The sequence below is a fragment of the Lottia gigantea genome (assembly GCF_000327385.1).
Source record: "Lottia gigantea unplaced genomic scaffold LOTGIsca_9, whole genome shotgun sequence".
NCBI classification, from domain to species: Eukaryota; Metazoa; Mollusca; class Gastropoda; family Lottiidae; genus Lottia; species Lottia gigantea.
This window is the reverse complement of record NW_008710950.1, coordinates 2761253-2774204: the sequence shown is the minus strand read 5'-3', so window position 1 is coordinate 2774204 and position 12952 is coordinate 2761253. Positions and strand designations below refer to the sequence as shown.

At 32.9% G+C, this 12952-nt stretch overlaps 1 protein-coding gene across 1 annotated transcript; it reads right to left on the bottom strand.

Annotated features, from left to right (window-relative positions):
* Nucleotides 1-1823: 1823 nt before the first annotated feature.
* Nucleotides 1824-12936, bottom strand: LOTGIDRAFT_211436 (hypothetical protein; the record flags this gene model as incomplete). Its single annotated transcript, XM_009068332.1, has 13 exons — nt 12739-12936; nt 12363-12439; nt 11433-11549; nt 10851-10988; nt 10492-10590; nt 10150-10243; nt 9773-9907; nt 9241-9398; nt 8457-8562; nt 6963-7044; nt 6694-6777; nt 6452-6541; nt 1824-1887 (listed from the first exon to the last, which is right to left on the bottom strand). Exons 1-13 carry the CDS (start codon nt 12848-12850, stop codon nt 1824-1826), a joined length of 1356 nt encoding a protein of 451 aa, XP_009066580.1. The 5' UTR covers nt 12851-12936.
* Nucleotides 12937-12952: the final 16 nt, after the last annotated feature.

Here is a 12952-nt window from a genome sequence, read left to right as displayed (position 1 = left end):
TGCAGTATAGGCAGAAATTATAACATAGTTCATGAACTCGAATTTACTAGTCAAGGATAAAATCTGGTAAATCATTTGCAAGATAAATATAATGCAAGAGTTTACATGACACAATATGTTTTTAGCTAAAGTTCTGCTGATTGAGCAAAATTGCTATAAAAATGATACTCAAAATGATGTTTTTTTTTTTTTAAAACTGGGATAATGGTTGTCAGTATCATTTTATGTATAAGATTTGAACAACATCTAGAAGTGGAGAGTAGATATAACAAAAAACACAAGGAAATGTCCTTGCCCACTTTATTGTCTGTACTGTTCTCATTGTCTTCATTACCGTTTTTCTTCTGTACATGGCTTCCTCCTTGTTATATATCATGTTTACCCCTACTACTTCATTTCATCTGATGACAACATGTGTAAATTGTGTTGAAACGTTATGTGCTTTGATATTAAAGAAGTGAGTTATACCATAATATACCTTTTGTGTTTTTTGTTATATTATTTTATGTATGTTATAAAAAAAGTGAATTCAATTTTTTACCTATTTTCTAGACCTACTGAGTTTAACAGTAAAAAGCAGCATACAAAGACCTTGAGCACATATAAGAAAATAAATACACTATTTGCCAAATGAGTTGTTTTGATATTATAATCTATTTGACAAGAGGTATTGATTTTTGGTGTTGATAAGTCCATCTATTCCATTTCCATTAAGGCCTAAAACTTACACCTTAAGAACTTAAAGAAAATCAAGATAAATACCTACATTATCTTTATTTAATATATTACATTATACAGTATACTGGTTATTTCCGTTTTATAAAGAATATTAGTATCCAATCTATTATGAACAACATTATTATAATTAACAAAGGAGTTGTTACAGGTGACAGATGGATGTTAAATCCCAAGTTATCTTTCTGAGATCAAAATCATTTGAGCTTCAATGTTCCAGAACTTCAACCAAGTATGAAATAAACAACTTTTAGTCATACACTTCTTTTGAAGTAATTGGGGTGATAATAAACAATTTCACTAAATTTCATCACGAATTGTGCCATTGATAGTGTTTATGAGCCAAAAATTGGATGCGTTTTCAAGAATAAGATTTTTCAGATTTTCAATAAGATTCATCTTGCGTGATAACAAACATCCATACCAAGTTTCAAGTTGAATGTGTTATTAAGAACAAGGGCAATAACTCATATTAAATATTTTTTGATTTCTCTGATTTTCGATAGGGTTTATCCGTGGGTGATAAACTCTCACACCAAGTTTCGTCAAAATCCATCAAGATTTATGCCTTCTAGGGTGTTTAAAAGCTAAAAATTGAAGCCTTTTCAAAAACAAGGGCAACGACTTGTACTAAATATTTTTAGATTTCTTCTGAATCCAATAGAGTTTATCGTTGGGCGATAAAAAACACTCACACCAAGTTTTGTCCAAATCCATGCCTCCCAGAGTGTTAACGAGCTATTGGGGACAGAACCATGGACATGGGTGACAATGGAAGTTTCCATTATTTCATTTAAATTTCTGATTTGACTGCATTAACAGACCTAATTTCATAAAAAGATCAAAAGAAACATTATTCCCTGCATGATGTATGACAAAATATTTACAAGGTTGACAAGAAATAGCATTAAACAGCACAAGTAGTATTCTTACATTCATGTTAATCATTCATATCCATTCTAAACATGTCACTCACAGTATTAATATATACAAATAGAATATCAAATGACCATAAATCTCAGGTAAATCAGTCTTAGTCCAGCTAAAATATCATTTCTCCATGGTTATTAATATAACTGTTAATAATATCAATGTTGAGACCACTGAATAGACTTTAAATCAATTCCTTCTTGTACCATCTCCCATAATGGACTGAAATGACAAAATAGATATTTAGTAATTGAGTATCAAGAGGATATTCTGCAATAGACTTTTGATTGGTGTTTAAAAGCTAAAAATTGAAGCGTTTTCAAGAACAAGGGCACTATCTCGTACTAAATATTTTTCGATTTTTCTGATCTTATCCTTGGGTGATAACAAACACTCACACCACATATCAACAAAATCTGTCAATAATTGAACCTTTCAGAGAATTTACGAGTTAAAAAGTGAATGCCTTTTTTAAGAACAAGGGCAATAACTCATACATATTATATTTTTCGTTCTCTCTGATTTTGCGACCGATGTAAAAAAATTTGTGTACTTTATTTTTACAACTAAGATAGTCTCTCTTTCACTCTTTTTGAGAATCATCTCATTTCTTGGTGCGCAATGGACCATTGTTTTTTTTTTCACGCTTTGACTATTATGGAGCTAGACCTAACTATCATAACAGCCTTCTACCGTCATCATCAGCCCCATAATCACAACAATCGCCATGGTCATCCAACTCGTGGAATTCAAAAATTGCCGCCGTCAATAGAGGTTGGGCCAAAGACGTGGCATTGGCTCTAAAGAATCATTATGATTCAATGCTTGCTGACAAAATTACTATGATAAAGTCACACAACCTCTCTGAACAAAATTTTAATCAATACTCTAAAGAAGCGATCAATTGGGCAAAAAAGTCTTATAAGTGACTCCAAAATCAAACTCTTGAAAAATACTCGCAAATATTGGTTGTTTTTAAAAATCCTGACCCTATTTCGACTTCCGGTATTGATGCAGATATGATAGTTGACCCTTCAGCTTCTCCACCTAAACAAGCTCAACCACCTACCAACCAACCAATAGCATCCTCCCGAAAGCGACAGAGATCACCTACTTCCTTACCTAGTACTTCTACTTACCCACAACCAACTCCAAACAAAAGAACCAATACCACCAATTTACCAACATCGCCTTTTACTCCAATCTCCAATTCTGTTAGACCTCTACCTACAAGTTCACCTGCTACCCCATCAAGACCTAGATCCAACCCGAAAACTCCAAGTTATCAACCAATTCTACCTTCTGTCGACGTCTAAGCTTAGGTTTTAAATCACCAAACCATCCTCGTCGCCATGATAGTAACAAGAACAAATCAACATATACACTCCCTGAAGTAACCATACCTACCATTATCATAGGATCTTCAAATATTTACCGAATTTCAGAGGTCAACCAGGACACCCAAGCTGAATCTTATCCCGGAGCCAAAATTAACCACATCATCGATATCCTTACAAAAATTAATCCAACAACAATACCATCCAAATTCTCCATATTGGCCTCAACAACAAGAATGAACCAGGTGAATCCATCCACAGACAGATGCTGGAATTGCTATCCCTCGCCAAAACCAAATTCCCATCAGCCAACGTATTCGTCACCCAGATACCAGTTTCTTCCATCCTCCAAATTTAGCCGCCAACTTAAGAAAGATCTTCTTTTTCATAAGCCATCTCCATTTGCAAAGACTATGCCGCGATTCAATGGAATGATCGAGGTAACCCATTTAGATCTCGTCCACTGGAGGGCCCCCACTGCCAAATCTGTATATTTAAATTGGGTCTCCCATTTAAACTAAACGCAGGGGGGGGGGGGGGGGGGGGGGGGAAATATTCCAAAATTACGACAAACTGTTGTCAATTTAATTCTCCTCTTGAAGAAAGACTTCTGGACAAANGGGTTAACCTTTATACCCACCCATAAACCATTTTCGATTGAACCAATTTTGACGTCGGTAACTGAAGTTCAGCGAACATTTAAATTGAATTATTACTTTCGCGAAAAACTTGGCTGCGGTAAACGAATCAAATTTACGGATAGATCTGGCTGGAATCTACCAGATAATGCAATTGACCAAAATATTTAAACTATTTGCGACAATTTATATGAAGAAAAAACAATCTTACCCATTTTGAACGAAAATCCCTCAATAATCTAAAAAATGACAAAACCATTATCATCAGGAAAAGTGACAAAGGCAGTTGCTGCGTCATTCAAAATCGCGATTACTACATTTTTGAAATTGATGAACAGCTGAACAATCTAAATCACTATCGCCAACTTGCTACACCTACTTTTATGGAAACTGCGCGAGAAATAAACAATATTCTACAAAATTTGGTAAAAAAGAAATTTATTTCAGAAAAGCAATATGACTACCTTTCCGCGTCCACCGAGCCTCGCCAACGACACATTTACATGCTTCCGAAAATTCATAAAAATTCCGAAACTGAGTAGTCAACAAAAGTCCTAAAGGAATCATACTGAGTTTCAGAATACATAGATTACTTTTTGTTGCCACTAACATGCAAACATCCCTTTTATCTGAAAGACACAACCGAATTCGTTGAAAAAATCAAGAAATTGGACATTCCCGAACACGCGTATTTCATTTCTTTGGATGTAACTAGTATGTATACCAACATTGAACAACAATGTTGGTCTTGACCCCGTCCGTAAGGCATTTGTTTGATATCCGTATTCTGATCGACCTGACGCGCAATAACTTTTTTTTTTAATGGAAAAATATATTTACAAACATCTGGAACTGCTATGGGCAAACGATTTGCCCCTAGTTATGTGAATATTTTTATGGCCGAGTGGGAGATAGAAAATATCTCACCGTTTAAACCTTTATTTTATGGAAGGTTTCTTGACGATATTTTTATCATTTGGTCCGATACCCTAGAACATTTTGGGAATATTTCGAAATTTAAACAACCACCACCCTCCTATGAAATTGACAGCAAATATCAGCAAAAACAGATGGATTTTTTGGACACCACGGTGTTCAAAGGCAACAACTTTCTTTCTTCTAAAAAATTAGACATTAAAGTATTTTTTAAGAAAATTGATACACACCAACTTTTATACAAAAGCTCATTCCACCCGAAGCACACTTTTTCTGGAATAATTAAATCTCAAATTCTAAGATTTCATAGAATTTGCACCCAACAGGCTGATTTTGACAAATTAAGGGAGAAGGATTATTCCAAAAGATTTCTTCGAAAAATTAAGAATGACACACTTTCAGACATTTTGAGAAAAAATGACCCCCCTCCACCTTTTATTGGATTCAGTTCATATCCCTGTGGAGGTCCTACTTGTCGCACATGCGAACACATACATGTTACCCATTTTTTCAACATAACAAGAACGGAAAATTGTTTGAATAACCTAATTTCTTGCGGAGATCATTCCATTGATGACCTTCTCATCATGCCTATAGAAACAGTTTCTACATCACCTAACATCAAACCTAAGCTTAGACGTCTACAACGCGAAAGTTATTGAATCGATCAACTACAGACTGTGAGGCCAAATGGACTCAACATTCAACATGATAACCAGATAATACCCTTTATAACGACATTTGATTCTACAGCTACCAAAGCTTCCATAATAGTCAAACGCCATTACTTGGAACTTCAGAACAAATTTCTCCATGTATACACAAAACATTAGGTTGTAGGCCTCTTTCACAGTAGACTTGAACCATTGAACAATGTCCATTCATCCTAGGAGCAGATATTTCTTCATATAAATGTATCATGTTATATCAATAAATTAATCGATTTCTAAGTTAGATTTCAGGGGATACTTATTTCAGGACTGGTGCCATGGCTATATACAGTATATTATATAACATGCAGTGTATGTTTGTATGTGTGTCTTTTCAACTAAAATCATACTAATGACTAACTAATTTTCACATAATCAATAGACTTATCTATTGCTCTGTGACCTAGGCCAGTGCTTTCATTGAGACTCGTCTCAATACACCCTAACACCAAGTTTGATCTAAGTCCATCAAGAATTGTGCCTTCTGGAGTGTTCACGAGCTTAAAATTAAATTTTCAAGAACAAAGGCATTAACTCATACTTAATATTTTTCAATTTTTCTGATAGGGATCATCCTTGGGTGATAACAAACATTCAGTAAATCTGTCAATAATTGAACCTTCTTGAGTGTTTACAAGCTAAAATTGAATGCGTTTTCAAGAACAAGGCCAAAAACTCCTACTTTTTCAATTTTTCTGATTTTCAATAGGGTTCATCCTCAGTAATAACAAACACTCACACCAAGCTTCATCAAAATCCTTCAAAAATTGCACCTTCTACAGCATTTCAAGGACAAGGGCAATTACTCATACTAAATATTTTTGAATTTTTTTTATTGTCTAAAGGGATCATCCTTGTCAAAATCAGTCAAGAATTGTGCCTTTTAGAGTGTTTACAAGCAATTGTGGACATATGGACGGAAATGGGTGATGGCAATATACGCCTCTATTTCATGTGGGCGTATAAATATAAAGAAACCCATCTTTAACAGAATTTCATGAAATTGGTTGAAACAGGGTTAATTCAAAATTGTAACAGTTTTAAGACAAATTTTATGAAACTCCATTCAAAACGTTAAGAATTAATAGATAATATAACAGACGTTCAGACTGACATGGGAGCTCACAATTTAGAGCTGAGGAAGTATAAATATAAAGAAGAATACCTCATTTCCCTTAATCTTGTTACATGTTCTATACATTTATCAGCAGTGTAATCAACTTCTTCTTCTGTTGTGAATCGACCAATACCAAATCTAATAGATAGAAATCAGCAAGTAGAAAATATGTGTAAAGATATCATCTTTAAGTAAACTTACAATGAATGTCAAGTAATCCTTGGATTATGGATTTCCTCCCCTTTCTTAACCTCAATTTTTCAGAATAAAAATAAATTTCATAACCATACCTGATTGAAGAATGAGCTAAATCTTCCTCTGTTCCAATAGCCCTTAGTACATAAGATGGTTCTAATGATGCTGAGGTACATGCACTGAAACACAAATGAACAAATAAATACAGACCAAGTTTACTCTTTAGAAGTTTTTTAAGGAATGAATGTGGAAAAAAACGCCGGTTTGGCTAACTGGTTTATTGAAGGGAGTGATAGTAGAAATGTAAATATAATAAAATAAATGATTAATTAAAGAACTATATGTTGACAATGAAATAACTCACCTTCCTGATGATACAGCAATATCTTTAATAGCCATTAAAAGACTTTCACCTTCTATATAGGCAAATGATAAATTTATACAACCTGGAAATCGTAAAAAAACACTACTTCAATTCGGCATTAAAATAATAGCATTACATGTACTTATGAAGATGAACATTCAAATAAAGAAGGAACTTGTTACCACCTATTTCATTTCTGGGAAGTTTTCACAAAATGAAATGAAATGAATGGAGTTTTACGTCTGCACCATGTGGGCTAATGAAGACGGGCAACAGCATGTCTAGGGGTTTTGGACTGGACGGTTTTAACCGGTCAAACCTGGCTGGTTAAAACCGTCTAGACCAAAACCCCTAGATTGGACAAAAGTGGTCAAAACTAACAAAAGCAACACTTTGTTGAAGTTTTTTTCTTTAATCCAAGGCAATTAATCATACACAATAATTCCAAGTTATAATTGTTATATTATACAATGAAATTACATATATGTATTATGTATAGATAGTATAATGAAAATTATCGAATAAAAATATTATACATAGTTAAATTACATACAGATTCTAAGATAGCTTGCCAGGAAAGGTAATATACATCCACTGGCAGCTTTGATTTTGAATAAATATATTTAGCAGTACAGTAACAATCACCAGTATGAAATATTCAACCTTCATACACTTTTTGGTGATAGTATTATTTTTTGGTCAAGTATCCTTGAAACTACTCAACCTATTTATAACATAATATATGATGAGGCTAATTCTTACTCAGTTGGATCAGCAACAGTTCAAGACAGACTTGACAGATAACTTATATTTAATCCTTTAGCGACATTTAGGGGTAAAGATCACATTAAATAACGGAACAGACGACGTTTCAACAATATACATTGTCATCTTCAATTACCGTGATAAACAAAACATATGGGAGCGTTTTAATGTGAAATCCATTGAACTTTTAGTTTTGACCAGTTTTTACTACTTTGGGTGGTTTTGCCAAGTTTTGTCTGGCCAAAACCCAACCCTGATGCAGGGTGCAATGAGGTAAATTTTGCCAGGACAGCAGCATAAGCATGCTCTTTTTCGATTTCCAATTGTCGAGGGATCTTTAACGTGCACAGCCTGTAGCACACAGGGCCTCGGTTTATTGACCCATCCAAATGACTAGACACTTTTTCCATGTCAGCCCCTCTTATCTGCATGGCTGACAGGAGAGAAACTGGTTGAAAATTCCAAAGGTATTATCTTGACCTAACCCTGGACCTTCAAGTCAGTGACCAGACGTCCAACTCACTGAACCACTGCGGCTCCTTGGTAAGTTTTCACAGGCTGACAAAGTTCAACAATTCAACTTATAACATGTAGACCTTTCAAAATATTTTTTGAAAATATAGTATTTGTCAGAATTCCAACTAGATAATTGTTCAATGCACTGCCTATTTGATCATCATAACTTAAAATGTAGAAATTTCTCTATCCCAGATGCGATGGCAAACTCACCAGGATAAGTTTCATGAGGATCCCCATTTCTTATAACATGTGTTATATTGGACATAATTTTATTTAACAATCTGTCTGATAACTCTTTCACTCTTCTAGAATCATACTGAAATAATACATAACAATTATCATCACTTACTATAGTATAATTTATTCTCTTAACAATTTTGTGAGTTATGAACAATAATCAATTACCATTATTAATAAATGTGATTATGAAACAATTATCGAAACTTTTAATTCGAAAGAAACTTATCTAAGTAAGATTAGTATTTTATCTATAAAATGTTTAACTCCTTTAACTATTTTATTTTCTCCTTCGTGGAGTGAGTTTAAGTGTAAATGAAGATATTTCGATTTTGCTTCGTACAATGAGTTTAAATGTAAATTAGTTTAGGTCAGCACTGTTCAGATTAACCCTTTCAATACCTGTGATTGGTTTTCATCTTGTTTTCATTATATCAGTACGTTAATAGTGAGTTCATTATTTTACTTGTTACAGATGCGTATAGTCTTAATTTTGCCCTCCCGCCCTATTTCCCTGAATTTAAATTCTTTGTATTTGAATTAGATTAAGTTATTTTGTGATATTTGTTCATTTTGTTCTTTGGCGGATTAGATTAAGTTCCTTTTGTAATGTTTGTTCATTTTGTTCTTTTAGTAATTATTTAACAGTTTGTAATTTGTAAAATTTGAGTATATTTTGGCCACAATAATTAAAGTATTCATTTACTTTACTACTGTTTTGTTATTGTGGTTGGGAATTTAGCTACTTTTTTCTTACCTCCATTTCGTCCATAGCTAATTCACAAGCAGCCCCTAATCCAACAACAAGTGGTGTAGGTACAGTTCCACTTCTCATCCCTCTTTCTTGTCCACCACCTGATTGAGGGGCTTCAACTCTAACCCTTGGACGTCTACGGACATATAGGGCACCAACCCCTAAAATATATAAGAATCACAGAATTATAAAAATGACGCTCCTTCAAAATGTTTCAACCTATGAAGCTACTTTTTATGAAAAGATGTCTAATATCTCTGTGCTGTTTAGGTCAAAATATTACGGTCTTAGTTTTGATACTATATGAATTGTACCGCAATGAAAAGTGAAATTGTTCTGGTAGAGTTCAATTCAGATTTTGGGATTTGGGGAATTTTATTTAAATATGACATCTGGTTCTCCTGCAATCAAATAAAACACAGCATGACAGTTTGGAGTGAATTTCCAGTACATCATTAATGTTCCCAAGATCAGTTTCAGCATTTGAAATTCTGATAACACAGAAATTATGGTAATATTATCAATAGTAATGTACCTTTTGGACCATATATCTTATGACCACTAATAGATAGAAGATCTATCTTCATGTCATTGACATTAATAGGTATTTTACCTACAGCTTGAGCGGCATCAGTATGAAAAAATACTTTCTTTGATCTACACATTTCACCTGTAACGATATATCAAGTATGAAAACAAACATTTAGTAAAATATCTGGCATTTTCAAATCAGCATGTCTGAACATTTATGATTTTCAATTTCAATTAGGAATTTGTAATGTATTGAAAATGAACAACAATGCAGTCTGTAATGTAATCAAATAAACACTTCTCAAAATTCTTTTTCATCCCATTCAGTTATATCTCCTGTATCTAAAGTAAAACAAACCTTATAATCGAAAACTTTCTTACCTATATCAGCAACAGGTTGCTTGACACCGATTTCATTATTAACAGTCATTATAGATACTAATGATGTTTCTGGTGTTATAGTCTCTTCTAACAACTAAAATATACATATGCTCACTGAAATATCTAATAATTCTTATCAGATATAAATTTGACTACACAATCAAAAAGTTTAATAATTTGGCTTATGAAGCTAACGGTTGTGTTTTTTCTTTATGCCCAATGTTCTCATTTTATAATATGCATGTATAGATAGATTCATAAACGAAGCTTATTTAATCATTTCTTTCTTAACATCGTTTAATCAAAAACATAATGTTGAAAGAGAGGACAATTGATTTATACCTTCATATCAATAATACCATTCTGCTTGACAGGTAAATATGATACTTTAAAACCTTCTCCTTCTAGTGACCTACAGGAATCTAGTACACATTTATGTTCCTGAAAAATGTAATATCTGTGACTATTTTCATTGTTTCTTATAAATGATATGAAATCTCAGGATATCTAACTCAAACAACAATGAATATAAGTATTATACAAACAAATTCAAATTATGCAAGATTTACAAAGACAAAGATTGTGTTACTTAAGATACCCAGTGCTCATGTAGAATTAAACAAATCATTCTCAGTACCAATAACATCTGCTTTTACCAAATTATATAGAATTACCAAGGAAATGCTCTCTGATAAACTTACAGTTTGTGTTGTAATAAGATGCTTCTTTTTACTTTTATAAAATCTTCCAACCCCTTTTACTGCTATATTATTGGATTCTGTGGCCCCACTTGTAAAAATAATTTCTCTAGGGTCAGCACCAATCAAATCAGCTACTTGCTGAAACAAGTGAAAGAAGGTGAATGACAAAAGGCTATATACAAACAAGCGGAAATTTTTGGACAGCTTTAGAATATAAATACAAATTTTGACACGTTTAGGCTAAGTTAAGGGCAATAACTAACAAATAATTTATTGAAAAACCATGAAAAGCAAACTCGTTGGATTTCATCTGTATACATAAGCATACCAAGTTTTAATCAATTAATTCCATCAAAACAATTGCCAATTTTCTTAACCAAGTCAAGGGCAATAATGAAAAAAACCTCATTAATAACCAAGAGTTTTTCAAGTTTTGTCTTAATAAGATTGAAATCGTAACCTTTATCATGTTTAAAACTAATTGCAGAGAGATTTATGATACACCTAAAAATAAAGGCATATAAAAGGCAGCAATAGATTACGGATTAGATTACTAAATTGTATTAATGATGTTAATCTTACCTTTCTAGCTTTTTCAACAGCTTTTTCACTTTCCCATCCATATGCATGTGTCCTAGAATGTGGATTACCATAGTAACTGACTTGGTATGGCATTATGGCATCTAAAACCCTTGGATCCTATTTATATAATATAACTGTGGATTGTAAAATTGTTCCATTCTCTGCAATCTTGTGATACAACTTATTTTCAATAGATTGCCAAACTTTGCAAGGCCAACACTTGAACTTCTTTTATTAAAGGGATTGTAAAGAGGTTCTCTAAATTTCTTATCTGTGTCCGGGACACAAATAGAATCAATTTGCGCCATTCCAATTTTCAGAGGTCTGTGGCGCTTGCAATTTCTCTAAGAGAGAGCGTTTTATGATGTCACTATTTCAAAAGCTGCTATTGATATAAGGACCATTGTGAATGTAATGTCATAAAATGCCTAGTTTTAACAGATTTGCAAGAACCACAGATGTCTGATTGAAAATAGTGCAAATCATGACATGAATTTATTAGAAAACCTGTTTATAATCCATTTTAGAAAAATGTGAATTATTTGCTCAAACCTTCTTGAAATACATCATAGCATCATATAGTAATTCTATTTCTTGATTTGTTAAATTTAGTTTTCAAGTGAAAGGAGAATCTATAATATCATAAAACACAACAATTGCTTTTTGACACAATGTATATTCTTTTCCATGCTAAACTTTAGAATGATAGAACTTTTTGTATAAACATCCATTGATTCTTATTTTAACCGACTGTTAACCTTTCAATTTAATTTCGTTACATTTCCAGTTATCCAATCTTGCATAATTAAAGAAAGATAAGTAAAAGAAATCTGGCAGAGGAAGAGGTGGTAAGGTTTTTTTGGTAATTGTGTGGAATATTTCATTCATTGAACTAACATTTAGGCCTATATCAAGTAAAACTTAAATTACCAGTGGAGATGTGGCTTGGACATCTAAATATAATGGTCTTTTGTCTTCTGCTACATCTTTACTAGATGTTGACTGTGCTGTAAATTAAAAAGACACTAACTTAAATCATTCTAGAAAATCTAATCATGGGAATTTTTTTGTTCCACAACATGTGTTTGTATTTAAACAAACAATTTTTTAACAATGTCTTGCTACTTTTCAATGCTTTGCTCTTTGTCCATTTCATCAATAAAATATTCACTCATATATTTTTGGTTTATAATAACAAACTATTTTTACAGGCTTCTGACTTCATAACAATAAAATCTAATGCTACTGACTATAGCCACTACTAAAACCACTAAAGATGTAAATGTAAAGGAATCAAATTCTATACCTGAGGCTGCAGTTTGAGAATTTATATTGGAAGATATCCGAAACATTCTCTTCGTGACAGTGACCTGACTAGAAACATAACGAGAAGATTTTAAACAAAGTCGGGAAAACATTGTGTTTTCCTAGTCCAAACTGCAATCAAAGGGGATCAAAATTACTTTAGTAGAGTTATGAAAGCCCAACAAATGTGATGCCCATGTTTTACAGACTCGACC